Genomic DNA, 21,673 nt, shown 5'->3' on the forward strand with positions numbered 1-21,673 from the left:
GCTTGGGTATTCAAGTCTTGGCGCTCACATCCAGTGCACAGGGAACCTAATCCTTCTAACTCAAAGTTGGCAAGCTGAGGAATGAGAGAGCACCCCTACCTGCCCTAAATTCACAGGACCCACTTCAAAAGACTGCTCCTCCTCAGAGGAGACTCAGAAAGGCTAAATTAGTCTTAGGTACAACTGGGCTAACCCACTGATGTGAATCCCCAAATAAGCCAGCCCATGACATCCAACTGAACTTGGTCCTGTGCATGGCAGTGTCTCTCAGCCCATCCTGGACTGTTAGTTTTGGCAAGGACACCACAGCAGATAATAAATCCTGGAAGGAAAATGCGTTTGGCCTAGCATGGCTCAGCCCACTGTAATATTAGAATACAGAAAGCGGCTCTGTTTTTACACACCCTTTCACCAACTCAGCGTTCATAATTTATGATTTCACTGTACAATTCCTGCAACACGACACCAAGAGTAGTCCCGCCCTCTAATTAAGTACTCTTGATAGAGAAAACGCGAAACTGACATGCAAACCGTCTCTCCGTGCCAGTGATTGATAGTGATTACATCTTTATGAACCCAGCCTAAAGGTCTCAGCTTCCTGGTGGGTGAAGTCGCCTGTAGGGCCACTTCCTGGCAGGGATCAGTGGCTGCTGACAAAACCGAAGATAACTCAGGGGCACAACGTTCGTTTCTTGGACTTTGAAGTCTTTGACTGTCTGTCCATACTTGGTCACGAATCTCTGTGACTATCCCGTGTTTCTGTGGGAGCTTCCAGTCAGAATGCACACCACCTCCATGCAGAGGTTGAAATGCAGAGATGGAGTGTTGGGTAGCGGTCTCCTTGAGGTGACCTAATTTGACATGCAGGGTTTTTTTTTTTTTAAAGTTAGGAGTAATGAGCAACAGGACATACTTCTGGCCACATTGGTACTTGAATTAAACATAATAGCCAGAAAGAACCTTAATCCGTCGCACCGTTATTTTCTAAATGTTTTTGAGACAGTGTCCTGCTCTACAGCTCAGATTGGCTTCAAGCTAATAATCCTCCTGCCTCCACCTCCTCAGTGCTATGATAACGGAATATACCACCATGCCCAGTTGTTCAAATGTTTTTCCCTTCCTTTGTTAAAAGTAAGCAAGTTTAATCTTTGAAATAGACTGGCCTCCCTGAGCCAAGTGTGCCCAGCTCATCCCTGATCCTTCTTTAGTTGTACCCTTCCCCGGCTGAAGAGCGGTTGTCAGCTCATACCCCGGCCCTTCATAGAAAGATGTTATAGGTGAATTGAGATCAGCTGGGCTGCTGGAAAGCAAACAGGTCCGTCAAGGGAGCAACAGCTGCATTAAGTGAACACTTCAGTTTGTACTCAGCTGCTGCCATCATCGCGATAGCTACCGAAGCAAGCTGGTAGAGTTAGACTCGACTGTCTTTCCTCTCTACCTTTAAGATGTCTGTTTTGTGGATGTGCATGACATTTTCTGGTGTTTTTGCAGGTTCGGACCCGGCTTGGTCATCTATTGGTATGGATTCATCCAGGAACTGGACTGCAACCGGGAAAGGGGCATCCTGCTCAAAGCCTGCTTCCCCACAGACATTGTCACCTTAGGCCACAGCACCGCTTGACCCCAAGGATCCTGGAAGAGAAGCCGGAAGCAATGCTGCTTTCCTGCAGTATAAACTTCTGGCAACATCTGCCCTGAACTTGAGCTGAACCCTGGCTGCTGCAGTCTCAGCCCTACCTCTCTAGACAAACATATCAAAAGGTTCTGCTTTCCTTCAGCCCTGGCTGATGGGAAAAGCCGAGAACTCCGGACATAACCCGCTCACTATCAGCATCTCCGTCTCTGACACACGCTTAGTTTATAGATAGTCATAATCCTGCTTCCTTCCTGATGCGTTCTCCTTGTACACTGAGCAGAAGGAAAGGTGTGGAGACTGAAGGGTGGGGTTTTCCAGTTCTCCTCCCTGTCATCCAGTCACTTCTTTTCCTTCTAAAACTCCTACCACCTCACCCGCCTTTCTCTGCGTGGCCGCTCTGAGAGTAGGTATCTCACTAACATCAGGGAATATTACCTAGCACAAACCTAGGAAATCTGGAGACAGGAAGTGTGTTAGAAAGTGTGCCTTCTCATTTGGGGCTCAGCAGAGCTGGACAGGGACTTCTGTGGAAACTTATGGCCTCCTGACTTGTGTGGCCTCAAGCCAAGCTGCAGAAGTCCCCCTTGACGACAACATCCTCTGTTCATAAAGCTTATTCGGACCCCAAACATTTCACTGACGTCGCCTGAGAGGATGAGTTGCATTGTGTATGCAAACCGTGCTCCTTTGACTTGCGTGAGGCCAAGTACTACAGCAAAGCCTCCCTGTCAATGGCAGCCCTTTGAACAGGACTGCTGGCCTGTACAATGTTGGCCACTATTTTTATGAGATATTTTTTAAAAGCATATTCGTGCATACTACCTTGTGTCTGCATTTTATACCAAATAATTGTGTAACACTCAAATAATTTAGACATTATAAATAATCAGCTTTGAATGAATTAAGTGTACCAGAAAAAAATCCTAGAGCAGTTTTTAAATAATCAAAATAAAAGAGATTTTGTATTTATTCACTTTAATTTATTCACTTTTATATACTGCAGACCAGACTTCAGTCAGAAGCAAAACATCAATAAAATAATTCTAAACCTATCTTTTGGAAAATTAAAAACTAATCTGTATTCACCCCTCCCCCAAATTTATTTAGTGAAACATCTTTGCCTCAGTGCTGGGAAATGTGGCTTTTCGAATGTTGAATAGATATTTTAGAAGCAAAAACAAGACTTTTGGAAACACCTTAAGCCATACACATTGATGGGTTCCTTTTGTGCCTGCTCAGTGAAAAACTTGGCCCGTCGCCTTCCTGCCGAGGGCCACAAGTGTGGCAGGTCCAAGATAGGATGTTAAGCTCTCCTGGGAGATTGCCGTAAATCACAGGCGAGAAGGGTGGGCAGTAAGGAAGCATCAGGCGGGTTCTGTGTATGAATCGGATGATTTGAGACCACGACTGTGTTGCCTTTCTACACATGCTTTAACAAAAGATGTTAAAATCTGGTTTGACGGCATGCCCTAAGCCACTGGTTTTGTTTGTCTTGGGCGAGGGATGGGGGTGAGTTGGGGGTATGGGTTACAGTAAATTACATGTATCTGCACAGATATTGAATATCCTGCTAGACCCTTGTCAAAGATTTGCTTGTTTTAACATTAGCCTAATTTATGATGAGCGTACACAAATAAAATTTAAAAGCTCCAAAGGTGCTTGCATTTTGTGTTGATTCTTCTACAGAACGTTTATGAAAACGTTCTGGTAGCCCCAACAGAAGACACTGCCTTGTATTTATGAGTGGCGCTTCCCAGTTGGGCCCCTCAAAGCAAGAAAGCAACCAATAGTAAATTACATTCTGTGGTAAGGTTATGGAGTTACTCCGAAACTCGTGTGATCCTTGTGCCTGCTGTGTTTGAATTAGAGACATGTGGAAAAGAAAGAATGTCGCTCCCAGGTGAGGAGCTTAAAACCTCTTGGTCACTTCTTTCATCTTAAAAACACTTATCTGGGGACTGGAGAGATGTTGAGCAGTTAAGAGCATTTGCTGCTTTTGCAGAGAACCCTGATCAAATCTCAGCACCAACATGGCAGCTCACAGCTACTTGTAATCCAGTTCCAGGAGATCCAATGGCCTCCATGGGTAGCAGTCATGCATATGGTATACATACATACTTACGGGCAAAATGCTCATACACATAAAATTTAAAAAATCTTTTAAAATGCTTATCTGTACAGCATTTACATATGTTTGCTTTTTTTTTTTTTAATGTAGGCAATCCAAACATCAGCCCCGGGACAGTGGTGATGGATAGCTTACTTTTATGGCTGTCATCATGAGAACATTAATGTTAAAGCAAAATCTTTAATATTTTTGTGAACCATTTTGTACACTGTGCTGATGAACCGTGCCAAGCCAGGATACAGGAATATGAGTAAAACATAGCTCTGAGTGGTGCTCCCTCTGCCACAGAGACTTACACAACTGCACCCACAAACACATCAGACCCCTTTGAAGAGTGGAGAGGGGTCCACACGAACAAAGCCAATGCGCCTGACATTCAAAGGTGCCTGCGTAGACTCCTCCCCTTTATCCTTCTCTCCCCCTTCCTAAAATCACAAGCAATTGAGACTCTTTCTTTGACCTTCAGCATGTGTGTGTAAACTTACAGGTACAGCAGGTTTGGGGTTCTGAAGCCCACCTTTAGGAAAAGTAATCGTTTTAAGTAGGAGTGTGTACCTGCTCGTCACCTGCAAGGCTTGCTGCCTCTCTGAAAAAGATAATAATGAAGGATTTGTCTTTGGGGATCGCATTAACTCATGAGAGCCACCAGGGAGGAGACTGCTTAGAGCCCTGATGAGGTAGCCTAAATAGTCCCCTGGCTGGCTCCACTAATTGACACAGCACCAAAGTGAACAGTTGCCTTGACTCTCCCTGGGGAGCAAAACCAATGTTTGCTTTCTGCATCAGAACCAAGATCGCTGATGTTTGTGCGTTTGGACCTGCTTCAGGCCCAGAGCTCTGGTTAGATGAAATTTGCAGCAGGCTGTGTGTTCTTCTTTCCTGGTCGTCTTCGCTTTCATTGCCCTCCTGAGTTTCCATCCACGTGGATACGCCTTCCCACTCGCCTCTTTGTTTTTTGTAGACAATGATCCCTGAAGCAAGATAAATCTCCTCGAAACCCCTGAGAAGTGGCAACTGACCTGATCAATCCAAGTAAAAGTGACACTCACGCACGTCACAGGCCACCACACCAGGTGCACACCAGCACCCGGTGGACCCTACTTAGAATAAAGTTGCGTATTTCCTATGAGATTGATGCCTTAAGTGAATGCTTGGCAAAAGGAGCCAACGAAGCTGGACATGGCGACGAATGTCAGTAGTCCCTGCATTTGGTAGATGAGCCGGCAGATAATCTATGAGTTCAAAGCCAAGACCTGGTTGATAGCAATTTCCAAGCCAGCCAGGGCTATAGTGTGAGCCTCTGTCTCAAAAAACTAAAATAAATCTCCAAAGAAGCCAAGACATGAAAGATTTTACAGTGTGTTTGAGCCCGCATGATTGTGTTCAGCTGATCATAATTGTGAATTAAAATAGTAAACTTTCTGTCTGGCTCGGTGAGTCACTTTGCCCCATTATTGTGGGGCAGCTTGCCATGGCCCATGTCTCTGAGAGGAGACTGCTTCACAGAATAACTATTCGGTGACAAGAATGGGAGGAGATGCTCTCCCCCTGGGCACATTCTTGACTAGGGTTAAGGAACAAAGTCAGGGGAAATTTACCAGGCAAACAATGGGCGTGTGCCCACTGTGTCAGCACTGGGGCACGGGCACAAGCTGCCTTTCTCAACCTGAAGCGCTCTTAGGTCAAGGAAGGGTCATGCGTGACACCGTTGAGCCAGGCTAATCATCTTCCTGACCCTCCTGTCACTAGGAAACCCAATCTGAGGCCGTTTGGTGAAGAGCGTGCCTGATCCTAAAGGTTAAATGAGGAAGATGGGATTAGGAATGAAATAATAACCAGAAGGGCCTGCGTTCCCCTTGTGTTTTGTGCTTTCCTGCTATTGTTTGGAATATGGCCGTGAGACAAAGGACCGCTGAGGTCAAGCACTATAAATTACAGATTTCATACAATAGTCCTCCACTAAAATGATTTCAAAGCTTGATCAAAGTAATTCCAAAGAGCCTTTTAAAACTTCTCTACAATACGTGGGGGCAGGAAGTGCTCACGTGGTGCCTTGATTTGTTTCAGTCAGTGTAGCAGGGTTCAATCTTGGTACCATGCCTACTTTATATAAAACCCAAATCATTGATAAGGTGAGTGTGGCGTGTGCTTCTTGTGTAAGGACAAAGGCTGTTGTTTTTACTTACCCACACCAACTAAACATTTGGAGTCACTTGTACAGAAAAGATACATATAATTGATTTTTTTTTACAGGAGTATTACTTGACCGTACTTATGTCCCCCAAGTATTTTCTAAACCAGATCTACTTCCTATGCTTAGGGGTGCTTATTTGGCGTTTTAACAAGGCAACAGCTATGTTTCTCTTTCCTTTTCCCTCACTTGGCTTTCTTCTCAGCGGTCTTGTGTCTTAGACAAGGCTGATGGGAACTAGGCTAGTGGCAGCAAAGCAGAGAGGCCTCACTTCAGCCGCGTACTCAGTGAAGGAGGATGAAGGTAGCCATGTCAGGCGCAACTGGTGGCCCACGCTACTGGGTCAGATCACCTTTGCTTTTTTAAAGGAAGGTCATTGTGAAAAGCTGGCATGAAATATAACCACGTCAATTAAGTAATAACACTTGAAGTTCAACATGTAATTGAGGGCCAAACATGAAGCCAGCGACCATTAAACTAGAACGGCCATTAATTCTCCTAAAAACTGCTGTTGCTTAAAGGTATTGCTAGAAAAACTTGCACTGATGCTTGGGGGGGAGGGGCCTTTGTTATTTTTCATATCCAACATAAATTCATTCAGAAGTAATTTAGTATGTCTGGGTAGACTTTCTGGTTTTTTTCTTTTTTATTAAAATTCTTTTGGAAGGCATCAAGATCCAGTCAAAACCCGAACACTTTACAGGAAACCGTAGTTCTTTTTTGAGTTAACTGAAACACGAACACGACTCGAGTTCACAGTCTGTATCTTAACAGTCAGATTACTTGCTGTTTGTTTAATGTAAGATCTGCAGTTAGATTATTATCTTCAGAGGGAAGAAATCACATCTGTTTGGTTGACTTCTCTATGCTCTGGGTCCTATCAAAATTCCTGGTACAGAGAGCTGTTCAGTGAGTGCTATATGATGAAATGATTACTAAATTTATATTGAATGTGTCCTCGTTTTCATCACACAAATAATTGGAGCTACTCCTCCCTTTTTTTTCAGCTAGAAAATAAACATAGTCACAGGAGCATATATGTTGATATTAAAGAATTAATTACTTTAAATTTCTCTGAAAATCTCAGAACAAATTTATGAAGAAGAGTTTTTGAGACGTGCTCAATTTAAAGGGGAATTCCTTATCATTTTGTCACATTTGCGGAAAAGTACCCCAAGATTTTATCCACCGAATCGCTAAATGAAGAGATCAGAAACTGTACTGTTCTTTTAAAGATAGACTTACCTTTCTTTATATTTTCAATTCTATTTTTCAAAATAATTGTCCTTAGCATCCTATCAGGCAGCCAAATCCAGGTTTTTCAACACAGATTTGGGGCTGCTTGGGGGTATTGTCAGGGTCCCTCAAACTGCTGCTTTTCATTGCTTCCTCTTGTAATATCTGGTTAATGGCAAAATGCTTCCAGGCCACGAAAGTGGTTGGCTGGCTCTAGGGAAAGTATCTCTGGTCCTATGTCTGTCGGATCTGACCTTTGAAGAATTGCAATCCACAGTCTACTCAGTGGGTGTGTCCTTATTAGTCCTTAATTCCGCTGTTTCAGCCTGGGAAAGCCAGAGGCTTCTATTTCCTCTTGTGCTGGAAACTTGTAGCACCGTTTCAAGGGCTCGCATGAACATCTGGAGGGATCTGACCCATAGTACAGGTACCAATGAGACCCGCCCATCTTATTCGGTATTCTTGATCTATTTCTAGATTATATAAGGCTATTCAAGACACAAATAGTTACCTAGCACTTCTGAAACCCTAGCCCCCAGCACTGCTTAACCCACGGTGGTACGTGCCTGTAAAGCCAGCGCTTAGGAGGCAGAGAAATTCAAAGTCATCTTTGGCTAAGAGTTTGAGGCCATCCTGCTATTTCGAATAAATAATTAACTGTTGTTGAACAATAAAACAGTGCAAGGAGTGGCCCCATGGAGGTGAGACCACTGTTTTCACAGAAAACTGAGTTGTTGACTAATTATATTCCTCTTGTTCGCTTTGACATGCTCCTTGAATGTGTCTTCCAATGGCCAAGGAGAAAAGCAGGAAAGAGGACAGGGTGGATGAAGGAGCTCACACAAAGGAAACACCTTTTCAGCTGGTTCCTTGTGATGTCTTAAGAGACGTGGAGAAAGGGAACCCAGCTCATTAGCAAGGATAAAAAGTCTGGCTCCTAAACTCAGAATTTGGGAATTCAAAGGCACCAGAGGCTTCATTTGCCTGAAGAAACAAGTCAAGAGAGCTCATGTGACCTGTTCAAAGTCACAGGGCTTCTTGATGAAGAACAAAGCCAGCATCTCCCTCTCCTGACCTCTTGTGTTTTGTCTTCTACTATATAATACTGTGCTTTTGTTGCTTTAGCACGACCTAGACTCACATGTCAAGAGGGAACTTCAGTTGAGGAACTGCCCAGATCAGACTGGCCTGTGACCATGTCTGTAAAGAGAGTGTCTTCACTGATGACTGTGGGTAGCACCATGTCTAGGCTGCTGAAGCTGCATGCAGTGTCTACTAAGACAGACAGCTGAGCATGGGTCGGAGCGTGAGCCAGTGAGCATCACTCCTCCACGGCTTTTGCTTCAATTCCTGCTGGAGTTTCTGTCCTGACCTCCCTCAGGGATGGATGGTGAACCAGAATTACAACCCGAAATAAAACCCCTTCCCCCTCACAAGTCGCTTTTGCCCATGGTGTTTACCACAGCAAAGCAAATGGCAACAGCGTCGTCACTTGCTCCGCAGAATTTCCAATAGCTTAAAGTATGTTTCTAATTCACTAACAAAAGGTCCTGGTTTATTTTTAGTAATCACTTTTGAACCTTACCGTGTAGGTCCTGCCCAGATACTGGAATTTCTATAGTAGATAAGAGCTGGGATTTTTTTTTCATATCCACATTTATTTACACCTTAGTATGCAAAACCTTTAGTGCTCCTCCGCTAACAGCTAGGTTCTTTACATTGGCCTCTGAAAATGGCATAGAAACAATGGAGGCAGACTTCCTCTGGCCAGCCTACAATTAATTGCTTCTTCCTTACACTGGGGTGGGGGATAAAAACCTCAGGTTGCATTTACCATGTTTTCTTACTCTAAAGATACGATGATATTTAAAATAACTGATCACCCCTAGGAAAGATCAACTCCCTAATCAACATAGAAAGTTTCAGAACTCTAGTCAGGAGAGCCCAGAGGCAAGCAGGCTCTGCAGCAGTCCAGAGTCCCTGCCTCCCTCCTTGCAGGCAGCCTACCTGTAAACTGAAATAATACCTATCACGCATGCCTGTTACGGGGATTAAATCAGATTAGTGTTTAATACACCATAAATCACATCTGTTCTGAAACTGGCATCACAATAGCTGGGTTACATATTATATAACTATTAATAAATTACCGCTACATAGAAGGATCCATTTCAGGGCCTGGGGAGACAGCTCAGAGGGGAAAGTGCTCGCTGCTGGTACGTGAGGATCTGTGTTTGGAGCCACAGAGCTCACGCAAAAGCTGGTTCAGGTACCTAGGCTGTAACCGCAGCACTGTGAGGGGAGGAAGGGTGGTGGCCCACACATCCTGGGACTCTAGCTGCCATGATGCACTGCACGGTCAAGGAGAGACTCTGCTTCAAAAATGAAGACAGTGGGTGATAAAGCGAGACACTTGTGTTGCTCTATAGCCTCCATGTGTGTACAAACAGGTGAGTGTACTATATACCCATGTGCCCAGACAGCCATACACCACACACACACACAGAGGAAGCCTATTTCACAAACGATGCGCACCATTTAAAAGCTGTGTTTTCTGTGCTGGCTAAGCAGCCATTGTGAAGTGGAGAGCTTTGCCTTCTGCTTTCCCGAAGCCCCTCCGGAAGAACGCCGTTTGCCAGGGGTTGAGAGCAGCAGGGGGAGATCACCCTCTGAGAGAAGACACATGTTGGCTTGCCTGTTTGCTCAGACAGATGTCCAGTTTACATTCCTGTGCTCCTGAGGAGCGCAGAGACAGCCAGCCTGTGTTTCTTTTGATAGTGACAGTAACCTTTGCCATAAATACAGCCTCGGCAGCCAGACGGGGCAGGAAGCAGCCGGTACTTACGCAGGTGATTGACAGCCCAAGGCCTGTGCACCACATGCACCCCTAAACATGCATGGGTTTGTCATCACAGAAAAGCTTTTTTTTGGGGGGGGTGCTGAAACACCTTCTCAAGGCCATTGCTAATTCAATGAAACAAACGCATTGGTGCTACCTGAATTTAATTTTTTAAAAAAAGAAAAAAGCAAAACGGCAAAACTCAGGGAAGTTGGGAAAGTTAGTGGCCTGCTCCTGGATTCTCTCTCTGATGATTGTGACATTATTTGGAATGTTTTTGGGTTTTTGTTTGTTTGAAGACACAACTTTCACTAGCGTTCCACTCCCACACATAACCCTCATCAGACGACAGGCAAGCCATCGTTTTTGGCTTTTTGTTTTGTGGTTTTTTTTTAAGGAACATTCCACGAATTTGCATGTCATCCTTGCACAGTGGCCATGCTAATCTTCTCTGTATCGTTCCAATTTTAGTATATGTGCTGCTGAAGGGAGCACTTTTTTTTCTTTTTTTTTCTTCTTCTTCTTCTTTCTTTTTTTTTTTTTTGCAGTTGAAGTAGCATCAGTGTTCCCCTCATAAAACTGTGTGGTGGCGGCAGGGTGTAAATTGGCTTCCCACTGGCTGCTGAAAACACTGGGACAAACTGTGAGTCTCAGAGAGGGTGGTTCCTTGCACCAGGACTTCAGGAGCACTGTCACTGAGCAGTCGGGAGCACGGTCTACTGAGTCAATCTGTACCTCTCCGGGTATGTGGGTGCTCTTCCATCCTCTTCAGAGAGCCTGCCAAATCCAGTCTCACATCATGTAGATTCTAAAGAGACTGGGTGATTTCACTTTGTCCATTTTGAACTCTGAAAACTGAAAAATATTCCTGAAATATTAAAATGTATGTCCAGCAAGCCACAAAAATTCAATGGTAGATTATCCAGACTGACCAGCAGTCAACATACAGAAAATGTCTCTCTGTTTTAGGGTTGTTGTATGCGTCCCAGAGAAGAGGAGTGCAAAAATACCAATGAGGGGGCCCCCCCGACACACCCTGCTTCAGTCACAGGGTGACAATTTAGAGGAAAAGTTCTAGGTGGCTTCACTGAGGTCCCATTTCGTCCCAATGTCTCTTTCTCATGCAGATGTTTTGCAGACTGATAAGACCGCCATTTTCCCAGCAGTATCCAGGAGGTTGGAGCAGGAAGCTGGCAAATCAAGGCTAGCCTGAGCTACGCAGTAAGACCCTGTCTTAAACAGAGAAAAGTTTGAAATGGAGAAGAAAAGGAAAAAGCGATCTCTTTTTTACTTTTTGCTCACACAAAGTGAATGCTGAGCAGAACAGTCCTTGGGAATGACTTTGCAATGGGTCCATTTTGCACGGTAGATTATATAGTGTGGGAAGGAGTTAGATTCAATATTCAAATATGAAGTTTCCAGATTCATTTACATTGAAACAAGTTTGGCCTGGTAATTGTTAAAACTGTCCTGAAATTCACTGATCTGATTATTTAATGGGTTGTATGTATTTAATTGTGTGTGTGTGTGTGTGTGTGTGTGTGTGTGTGTGTGTATACGCACATGCGCGTATGTGTGATGCTGGGAGCTATGCCCTGGGTCTGGTAGGTGGTTTAATAGTGAACTATATCTCCAGCTCTTTGACCTGGTGGTTAGCTAAGCCTCATTTAAGTTTTTGACATCACCAAAGTGTTCACTCCTTCACTTATAAAGCTTGTCTGTGTTTCTAGAAATATAGTGGGGATGGGACTTCTGGATGCTGTAGGAAGCATAATTCCCCCTAGGCTGGCATTGAAGACTCTCTAGAAACATCCTGATTGGCTCTCTTCTTCTAGGATGGTCCATGTAGCTTCCTAGAGGACCCATTATGTCGGGTACAGAAGAGTAAAGAGGCCCTCAGGACAGGACCCTACAGAGGCAGTTGTCTGTTCCTGCCTGCCGAGAACAGAGAGGACACATGGCAGAGACAAGTTACACAAACTGCCCTCTCCAAGAGTTCTCTCTCTCTTTCTTCTCTCCCTCGGTCTCCCCCAACATCCCCTTTCTCTCCATCCTTTCTAACAGAACGCAGCTTTATCCCGGGACTGGAAGATGTTTTATCATTTCGTCGTCAGGAGGATGAGCCTAGTACTGAGCCCTCAGTACCACCGCACAGGAGTGGGTGAACGCTTCCGCTGATGTCCCAGGTTTTCTTCTCTGATGAAAGCAAGGCCTTCCTCTTCTATGATTTCCACCCTTTCAGTGTTAGGATGGGAAGGTGAGAGGTGCGGTAGCCATCTGTGACCCATGAGGAAGAATTGCCAGAACTGCTAAGCCAGGTTAGTCTTGCAATCCCTCACACCTGAGCAAAAAGCAAACGCATCTTTCCCCACTGCTATTCATAGGAATTCTGTTGCTTGCACCCAGCTGCATTCCTCACTGAAGCAAACATCATGGGAATGACCTGAACAGGCTCCCTGAGAATCTCATTCTGTTCCACGAGAGATATGTGGTCAAAATTTCTAGCCAATTTACTGACTTATCAGACATGTCTAGAGACACTGACCCTTGACCTAAATTCTGTGAGTACTAAGAAAGAAGCTAATTCTCTTTCAAGAAAAGAAAAACCCTGTAATTTATTAAGTAGCAACCCAGCATTCTTTGATGGTCGGTCAAGGGCCTAAAGCCTCCAGGAATATCATTAACTGTGATGCGGGGTGGGAGAGATGGCTCCGTGGTTCCGCGTACTGGCTGCTCTTGCAGATGGTCTAGGTTTGATTCCAAGCACAAAGATGGTGGCTCTCAGTCATATGTAACCCCCTTTCCGACGGATCCAGTGCTCTCTTCTGACCTCCATAGGCACTTCACTCGGGTGGTACACAGAAGTAAAAAGCACCATACACATAAAATAAAATTAAAAATAACGATGCAAAAATTTGTTAGAGAGTAAAGGGTCCCGCTAGAGATCTGTGGAAACACATCTCAGTGACATAGTATCATTTTGGGGTAATCGTTTCTTTTATTCTCCTCCCATTGCCACTTCCATAAGAGAACAGTATTTTCACTGAACTATATGATTGAATATGCAGTCTATTTTCTTTATTTCTAATTTTGATAGTGCATTTTAATATTTAAATAATTTTTAAATATTACCTTAGTGAGAATTGAGCCAACTGGGATAGGTCGGTAATATACCTCTAACTCAAACAGGCAGGATCATCTATGAAACAGGAGACAAAGCCCAGTCCTGGAGTCTAGGAACTTCAGCCCAGACCCTGGGATGCACTGGGAATCTCAGCCCAGACACAGGGTTCCACCTACAGATCCAGCCTTCACAGGTTCCTCCAAGTTTGGCAATTTTCTTTGCTTCCTTAGAATCCAAATGTTCTCCAGTAACTATGGGGATAGTACCACCCAAGTGTAGTTTGCAAAGATTGAAACATTTGATGCGTCTAAAGCGCTGATGACAGGACCAAGTACAGGAGTCCTTGATAAACATAGCTGCCACTAGTACCTCTTTTCCAAATAGGGTCATGGGGACTCATAGATGTTAAGCAATTTGTCTAGTAAGATATTAGACAAGTCAGTTCACTACTTGGGAGGCAGAGACAGGAGGATCTCTGAGTTCTGAGTTCTAGGCCAGCCTGATCTAAAGAGCAAATCCAGGAAAGTCAGGGGTACATAGAGAAACCGTGTATTGAAGAACAGAGAGAGAGAAAGAGAGAGAGAGAGAGAGAGAGAGAGAGAGAGAGAGAGAGAGAGAGAGAAGAGAAGAGAAGAGAAGAGAAGAGAAGAGAAGAGAAGAGAAGAGAAGAGAAAAGAAAAGAAACAACTTGGTGGCATTACAGAGTCCGAACGGGTTCTGAAATGATGTTCAGCACATTATAAGCAAATGATATTTGCTATTATTTCAATTTCCTCTACCATGTGAGAGCTTACGGCATTCTCGTTGCCCCCTACTTTCTCAACATTTGCCACCACCCTGCACCTCCTTTCTTTTGTTCAAGGGTCTGCTATCCCCAGGATGAGTGGTCATGTGCTTTCCTGGGAGAAGAGAGAAAACCCTAGTCTCAGTCCCAACAGTCACCCCATAGACATTCTGAGCTAGCCAAGCCCCTTCTTTCCCTACCAGCGGCTGGTATGTCGTGCGCATGTCATGCAACTGACACCAAAGAAAATTGAGAGAACATCCGCGACGAGTGGGGAGAGCTTCTGGAAGAAGTTTTCCTTGCTGATCACGAAGGACACAAAGTCCGTTTTCTCCTGGTTGCGGTTGCATCTGGAAAATGTATGAATTGCTGTGCCATCTGGCTACCAGGAGCAGGGGCGACAGCAGACGAGCCAGCACTGGCTCAGAGGATTTGAAGGCATTCAAAAGGAATAGCCCGGGGCTCTGATGACATCACTGAGTCCCTGAATCAACCCCCTGAACTCCTTGGCTTCCACACTTCCCACTTCTCAGATAATAAATCCTCTTCACTCTGGAAGGCAGTTGGGTCTGAGTTTTCTGTTATTGGGAGCCAAGAAATACTCTAGCTGATACATCTAGTTATAGAAGATACGTTGCCTCCCACCAGGGTGCAAGCTGAGCTAAATAAGATCACAGAAAATGAAAGCAGGCTTCCCCACTTTTGTTTTCTTACATTAAAATGAACCTATGCATTTTGCTGATGAAAAACAATCTAAAAATGGTGGTTAAGAGAAATTGGTTGTATACTAAATGAGAAATTGTACTATTTTCACAAGTTTTCTGTAAGTCTGAAACTATTAGAAAATTAAAATTTCCTTACATAATAGGGGTTTTAAATGACAGTACACAGAACTAAGAACATGGGAGTTTTAAATGTGCAATTAATTTACATAGTAATATTTTACATGTGAACAAAAAATGAGACAAATCCCTGGCAGAGTTGCTTCAGAGCCGCCCAGCCCCACAAGAGCTCAGGCATGTCCTAAAGCCACAAAGGGGAGCAGGAATCACGGTGTCCCTTGGGCAGCAAGAAAAAGAGCCACGTAAGAGAGGTGCAGTGACCTGCAGGAGGGCGTGCTCTAATTAGTGGTAAAACCAAGCATAGCCCTGACCTCACCTGGAGGCAGCTTGACTTGTTCCTCTCTACCCCCTCGGGACAGGGCAGGCCACATTTGCAAAGACTCCTGGAGAAAGGAATTTTCTGTGTGGTGGAAACCCGCCAGTCTGGTCCCAGAGTACTCATTCAAATATCTGAGGGGAAGAGTTTGATTTTTTTTAAATTAAAAAAAACAACTGGAAAATCAATTTATTGAACAAATAATTATTGATACTCTAAAGATCCCCAAACACCAGTGGTAACCAAGGGCAACCTGTAGTACCCTTCATTTCAATGCAAAGTGGAGGTCCTTTCCACACACTGATTATTCTTTTGAAAAACTAGTCTCATGTATTAGAATAAATTTATACCCAATGTGCAAAAGTTATCTCTGCTGATTTTCAGAGTTGCTTACATGTGAAATATTCTTGTTGTGAAAAGAAATCAGTTTGCATTTCTGCACATAAATTCCATGATACGATGAGTATTCCACCTGAGGGGTATGTCTGCAAGGTGTCATACTTGAACGCAAAGACTGAGGCAGGAGGATTGCAGCTTCAGAGTCAGGCTGAGCTTACGTGACACTCTTTGAAGAATATGGAAGTCAGATTTTTGTCGCCGCTTGGCTTAATGTCTTCCAGAGGTGCACTTGGACTCAGAATGGGCTCTGCGTGCATGCCTGGCCAGGCTCTCAGCTTCTGTCCCTCCCTCTCATCCCTATTCTCATACCCCAACACAAGCCACATTGTCAGTTTCAGCCAGGACAGAGTGTGACTGTCTTCAGCCTTTCCCCTCCACTTTCCCAGACCTGTGACGTCCATCCAGAGATTTAACACAGATGCTTTCCTCTTTTTATGAAGTGGAATTCATAGGGACAGGAAATGCAATGGAGTTTCCCAAAGCCTAGCAGAAGAGGTGTTGCTGTCCACTAGGTTCAGAGTTTTAGTTGGGATGAGAAGAATTCCAGAGCCAGATGAAAATGGAGATGGCACAGTGGTATAGATGTGGACAATGTCGCTGGACTCTGCTCTTGAGAATGGTCAGAATGGTAGAGTTTATGATGTAAGTTTATTTTACAAAACAAAATGAAAAGGAAAAGAGCTATTCCTGCTAAGAAACACTAGCACCTTGGAGTATGTGAGCAGTAGATGTGTGGAAGACCTATCCTAGAGGCAGAACCGGAGGTTTATATATAATCGGGGAGACAAGAAAGAAGAAAGGAAGGCAAAAACAAGATTTAAGGGTGACTTCAAGGGTGGGGGAGATGGCTCAGCAGTTAAGAGCACTGGCTGCTCTTCCAGAGGACCAGGGTTCAACTCCCACCCCACAACTGTAAGTGACTCCACTCTCATGGGATCTGATACCCTCTTCTGGTTTCTGTGGACAGCAGGCACACATGGGACACATGTCACACACAGATAATGGGGGAGTGTCATATATCAATCTGTTGATTTCATTGGTTAAGCAATAAAGAAACTGCTAGGCCCATTTAATAGGCCCACCCTTAGGTGGGTGGAGTAAACAGAACAGAAGGCTGGGAGAAAGAAGCTGAGTCAGGAGTCGCCATGATTCTCACACTCCAGACAGATGCAGGTTAAGATCATTCCTGGTAAGCCAGCTCGTGGGCTACAGCAGATTATTAGAAATGGGCTAGTCCAGGTGCGAGAGCTAGCCTAGAAGAGGCTAGATAGAAATGGGCCAAGCGGTGTTTAAAAGAATACAGTTTCCGTGTAATTATTTCGGGTAAAGCTAGCCGTGGGAGCGGCCGGGTGCCAGGGACGCAGCCCCGCCGCTCTTGTTACAACAGAGTGGCGCCCAACGTGGGGCTCGAACCCATGACCCTAAGATTAAGAGTCTCATGCTCTACCGACTGAGCTAGCCGGATGAAACAGGAGTGATTTTGAAAACTTTATTTTAGCAAGGCGTTAGGTGATGGTATCATTCACAGAATGAAGACTAGTAATCACAGGAAAGAATAGGTAGACATCTGGGATCTGTGTGGACATGAATATGAGGTGTATTAAAAGCCAGAGCCTTGCACGGGTGTCCAACTACAGTCAACTATCGGGTGTCAAACTACAGTCAATTATCGAGGCTGCGTATCCTAAGGACGGCAGCCCAAGGGAACTGAATCTGAAAATTTATAAACATACAAAGTCAATGAAGACAGCCTTGGGGAAGGAAAATAGCCTTGGGAATCATACACAGCTTGGAAGTTTGGATCACATCCTATAATATAAGAAAGCAGACTATCTATGTGCACAAAACATTTAATCTCCCTTTTAGAAGCAAGAGAAAGCTGAGCTAAAAGCAGGGGAAATAGAGTCTTCATGAAGACCGTCCTGAAGAATTCACTGCCTCCCCAACCCTGGCGAGCGGATGTGTGCAAGGGCTCGTGGTCTCTACTACCTCTCCCATCTCTTCGGGATTTGATTTTTTTTAATTACTGTTCTACTTACGTTAAACTTTCCAACAGCCCCCCTAAATGCAGGACACATAGAGCAGGTTATCTGTCAGCTCTGCAATTAGTGTAGCACTGTGCACCTCAAAAGAACCTTCAGTATGTGTGACCAGTGAGGGTGTAGTAGTTTGAATGAGAATGGCCTTCGTGGGATCAAGTGTGTGGTCCCCCATTGGTGGTGCGTGTTCTGGAAGTTCATGAGGTGCAGGCTTGCTGGGGGAACCATGTCACGGGGACAGGCTTTGAAAGCTGATAGGCTTGTAGGAGGCTTTAGTAGGCAAAAACCTTGCCTACCCCTACTTCCAGTTTGTTTTCTCTGTTTTGGACTCCCATTTGAAGACATGAGTTCCAGCTCTCGGCTTTCTGCTGAGTTCCAGCTCTCGGCTTTCTGCTCTGGCCACCGTGCCTGCTGATTACTGCCACGCCTGCTGGCTGTACTGGACCGTTATTCTATTCCAACTGTAAACCCAAATAAACCCTTTTTCCAAAGAGTTGTTTTAGTTACGGTGTTTTATCACAGCAGGGGAAAAGCGACTGAAACAGGAGGCCCACAAGATTGCTCCAGGTCAGGGAATTCCTTGTTCTGAGGGAAACGGTCAGACAAAACGTGGGTTCCCACTCTCTGACTGTTTCAGGAGTGGCATCTGCCTCTTGCCTACACTGCCTAGAAATAAGAAAGCAGTATATATTATTCTAAGTAAAGGGCAAGTTCGAAGGGCAAATGTCACTTCTTTACTGTAAACTAAAGATGTGTGGCAGAATAGGACCTTGAAAGGTTACGCATAAGTTGAGGCTTTATTTAATTAAGAAAGATATTCCTGATTATTATAAAGTCATGGGTGATAAAATTCCTGTCAGTCAATGCACTTTGGGCCTCCTTGTCAAGGGAAACTCAGAAAAGGTCAGCAGGGCTCGTCACTCACTCTCATTCACTCAAAAAGCCGTCATGAGCACCTGTCGTGTAGGTACCCACTGCTAAGACTTACCCTGTGGTCTTAAGTGCTCTGCCGGAAATTACAGGGCCTCTGTGCCTCTGGAGGCTACACAGGCCAGAAACAAGCCTCCCTGCAAACCAAAATGGATCAAGCAGGCAACGTTTTCAGTACAGCAAGGTTAAGAATGGATCTGTAGGTAAAGACTGCATTATTTGGTACCTGGAAATTTTCTCCCAGCATGAGGATGATGGTGAGGTCATATGTCACAAGGGCATTGAAATGTCTAGAGAAGGAAGTGGCCTTTTGGTGATGGGAGCGAATGCGGAGAGCAGGCACTGGAGGTTCAGCACTGGGCAGGGTGTGGAGAGAGCGCCAGGGTAATGGGGACACTAGCCATGTGCCAGTCTCTGCTTCAGGAACGACACAGTGGCCTGGCAACTTCATGGCAATTCATCAAGGCAAGTTTATTCTTGTCTCAACTTCCTCTTATACCCTCGAAGAGAAATTATTTTAGGATTTTATGTTCAGTTAGTTCTATGTCTTATGTGTATCAGTACATTTCTTTCTTTCTTTTTCTTTCTTCCTCCCTCCCTCTCTCCCTTTCTTCCTTCCTTTATTTCTTTCTTTTTCCCTTTCTTTCTTTCTTTTTTTTAGAGATAGGGTTTTCCTAAGTAATCCCAGCTGTCCTGGAACTCACTTTGTAGACCAGGCTGGCCTCAAACTCACCGCAGAGATCCGCCTGTCTCTTCCTCCCGAGTGCTGGGATTAAAGGCATGCACAACCTGGCTAAGATATTTCGTATTACAAGTTGGAGACTCACTTATATTTCCCTTTAACTGTAAGAAACAAATATACCTGGTCTGCTCTACCCCCCCAGTCATGCCTTTTACACGAATGCTGGAGGTTTACATGTGTGTCCTCCTACTTACATATCAAGTGCTCTTAGACACTGAGCCATTTCCCTATGTCCCCATTTTAAAGCTGTGGTGACTTGAGTGAGAAACGTCCTCTATAGGCTCAGGCTTTTGAAAACTTGGTCCTCAGTTGGTGGCCTTGTTTGGGGAGGTGCAGCCTTGCTGGAGAAAGTATGTCACTTGGGCAGGCTTTGAGAGTTTATATCCTCACCCCACTTCCATTTCTGGACCCGCTTCAGGTTTGCAGATGAGATCCTGCCTCGCTTGCCACAGTGGACTCTTCCTCTGAAACATGGTTCAAAATAAACTCATGGGCTTTGTTGTTGCTTTGTTTTGGTTTTTTGTTTATTTTGGTTTTTGTTTTGATCACAGCAACGAAAAGGTAACTAAGGCAAAGGTGTAGCCCAGACTAGTCTCAAACTTAGAATTCTTTTGCCTCTTGAGCATATCTTACCAGGTTCTCGGTCACAATCTGCTCTTGGTTGATTTTGGAATTCTCCAGGCATGGATGGAGAAAAATGGTTGCAATTTCATTTTCACCATGAGGCATATTTCCTATGAATCAAGGAAGCATTTCATGCCTGACCTATGGACCCAGAGACCCAATTGCTATATACCCACCACCCACCTCCAGGCTACCCTACCCACCCTACCCACCCCTGCAAAGAACCTGGAAGTGTCACCACTCTCTTGTGCTAAGAACCCTCGGACAAATAACAGCAAAAGTTGGCGATATTCTCATGCACGCAGAGGAAAACCTGAGTAGGAGGTCTCTAGGCTGCAGCCGCCAAAACAAAGCCACTGTCCCTGTGGCTATGTGAGTTTTCTAATAAGAGCTGTCACGTGCTCGTTACTGCAAAAGAAATGCCTTTTGGCTGCTTTCTTGCTCCTGATTAAGAAGAAAGCAAAATTGCAACACAATTCTTAAACAAATTTTAAATGGTATCGTCATTGTTAATGCTTTTTATTTTTATTTTTTTACAGTTTAGTTCATCACTGCAGGCAAATCAGTTTTTCATTCAGAAATTCTCTGATTGTCAAAACAATGTACATGATCATTTATCATAATGTAATGTATCTTGGAGAGCAATCATAACAGAAAGAAGACTCTCTCACGTAGAGGACAGCCTATTTTGATATATTTTAAAGGCAAACCTTGGTTGGCTAGTCACTAATTTGTTGCTATGAGCAACATGATATTTTATTTTAGAAACCTTCAAGATTCTATTTACTCTACGGTGTTTTATCTAAACTCCTAAGCTGCTTCTCATCTCTCGCTCTCCCTATTTCTCTCCTCTTTGATATTTGATGTTTTCCACTTAGGACATTTTAAGCATTTTTTTTTCACATAAACTTTTCTTTACTTTGAATTTTTAAATGACTCATAATATTCACAAATCATAGCAGAATACATAGGTTATAACAAACAGAATGCCTAGTGGTAAACATGACGTGTACTCTGGCTGACTTACCATGAGAGAGAATAGTTAAGGGTGGGGTCTCAGATTCAAAGGCCATTGTGAGAAAACCCGACAGAGTGGATGACTGAAACTCACACAACTTTATTGGCTTGCAGGCTCTAGGAGCCAGGAAGTCAAAAACCAAGATGGTAACAAAGTGTTCTTCAAAGGCCATAGGCAGGGATCTTCAAATACCTCCTCCAGACTCCGATTCCTGGAGGTCCTTGACCTTGCATGGTTTGCTAACTTCTCCACAACCTTCTCCCTATATACCCAGGTGCCTCTTCTGTCCTTATACGCTCCATGAATATTAATCCAATGTTGCTTTTTTAAAAAAATTATTTAATTTTATTTCATGTGCATTGATGTGAGGGTGTCACTCAGAACCCCTGGAACAGGAGTTACAGACAGTTGTGAACTGCCATGTGGGTGCTGGGAATTGAACCTGGGTCCTCTGGAAGACCAGCCAGTGCTCTTAGCCACTGAGCCATCTGTCTAACCCTAATTCAACATTAACTTAACTTGATAATTGTCACCTGTGAAGACACTGCCCCACAGGGAATCTTTGCCTTTCTCACCAAGAGCAGCATCGAGCATAGACTCAGTCAGTCCCAGAGTGCAGGCTCCTGTGGTTTCTGCTCAGCACAGGAGGCCAACAGAGTGCCAGCCTGTCTGTCACTGGGCCAAACTACAATCCTCCACATGGTCAACTTTGCACAGTGCTAGGGCAGGGAAAGGGAAGGTTGTCTCTACTGCCAGGAGACCCCGAGGGGAGCCCCCAGCAGGGAAAAGGGCATTTCTTCTCTCCAAAGGAACCAGTTAGGAAAG

At 44.4% G+C, this 21,673-nt stretch overlaps 1 protein-coding gene and 1 non-coding gene across 5 annotated transcripts in view; one reads left to right on the top strand and one right to left on the bottom strand.

Moving 5' to 3' along the window:
• Nucleotides 1-21,673, top strand: part of Cdin1 (CDAN1 interacting nuclease 1) — a 240,042-nt gene that overhangs the window by 213,768 nt on the left and 4,601 nt on the right. For 3 of the 4 annotated variants that reach the window (XM_075961754.1, XM_075961756.1, XM_075961761.1), the window contains one exon: nt 1,492-3,281. The exons of the other annotated variant lie outside the window; for it this stretch is intronic. In XM_075961754.1, coding sequence (XP_075817869.1) covers nt 1,492-1,621 — 130 coding nt within the window. In that variant the 3' untranslated portion in view covers nt 1,622-3,281. Of the gene's footprint in view, nt 1-1,491; nt 3,282-21,673 lie in introns of those variants that run through there. 4 annotated transcript variants of the gene reach the window in all.
• Nucleotides 10,419-10,525, bottom strand: LOC142845369 (U6 spliceosomal RNA). The gene has a single exon (XR_012909913.1). It is a non-coding gene; the product is annotated as a U6 spliceosomal RNA (small nuclear RNA).

Source organism: Microtus pennsylvanicus, chromosome 2, assembly GCF_037038515.1.
Source record: "Microtus pennsylvanicus isolate mMicPen1 chromosome 2, mMicPen1.hap1, whole genome shotgun sequence".
NCBI lineage: Eukaryota > Metazoa > Chordata > Mammalia > Rodentia > Cricetidae > Microtus > Microtus pennsylvanicus.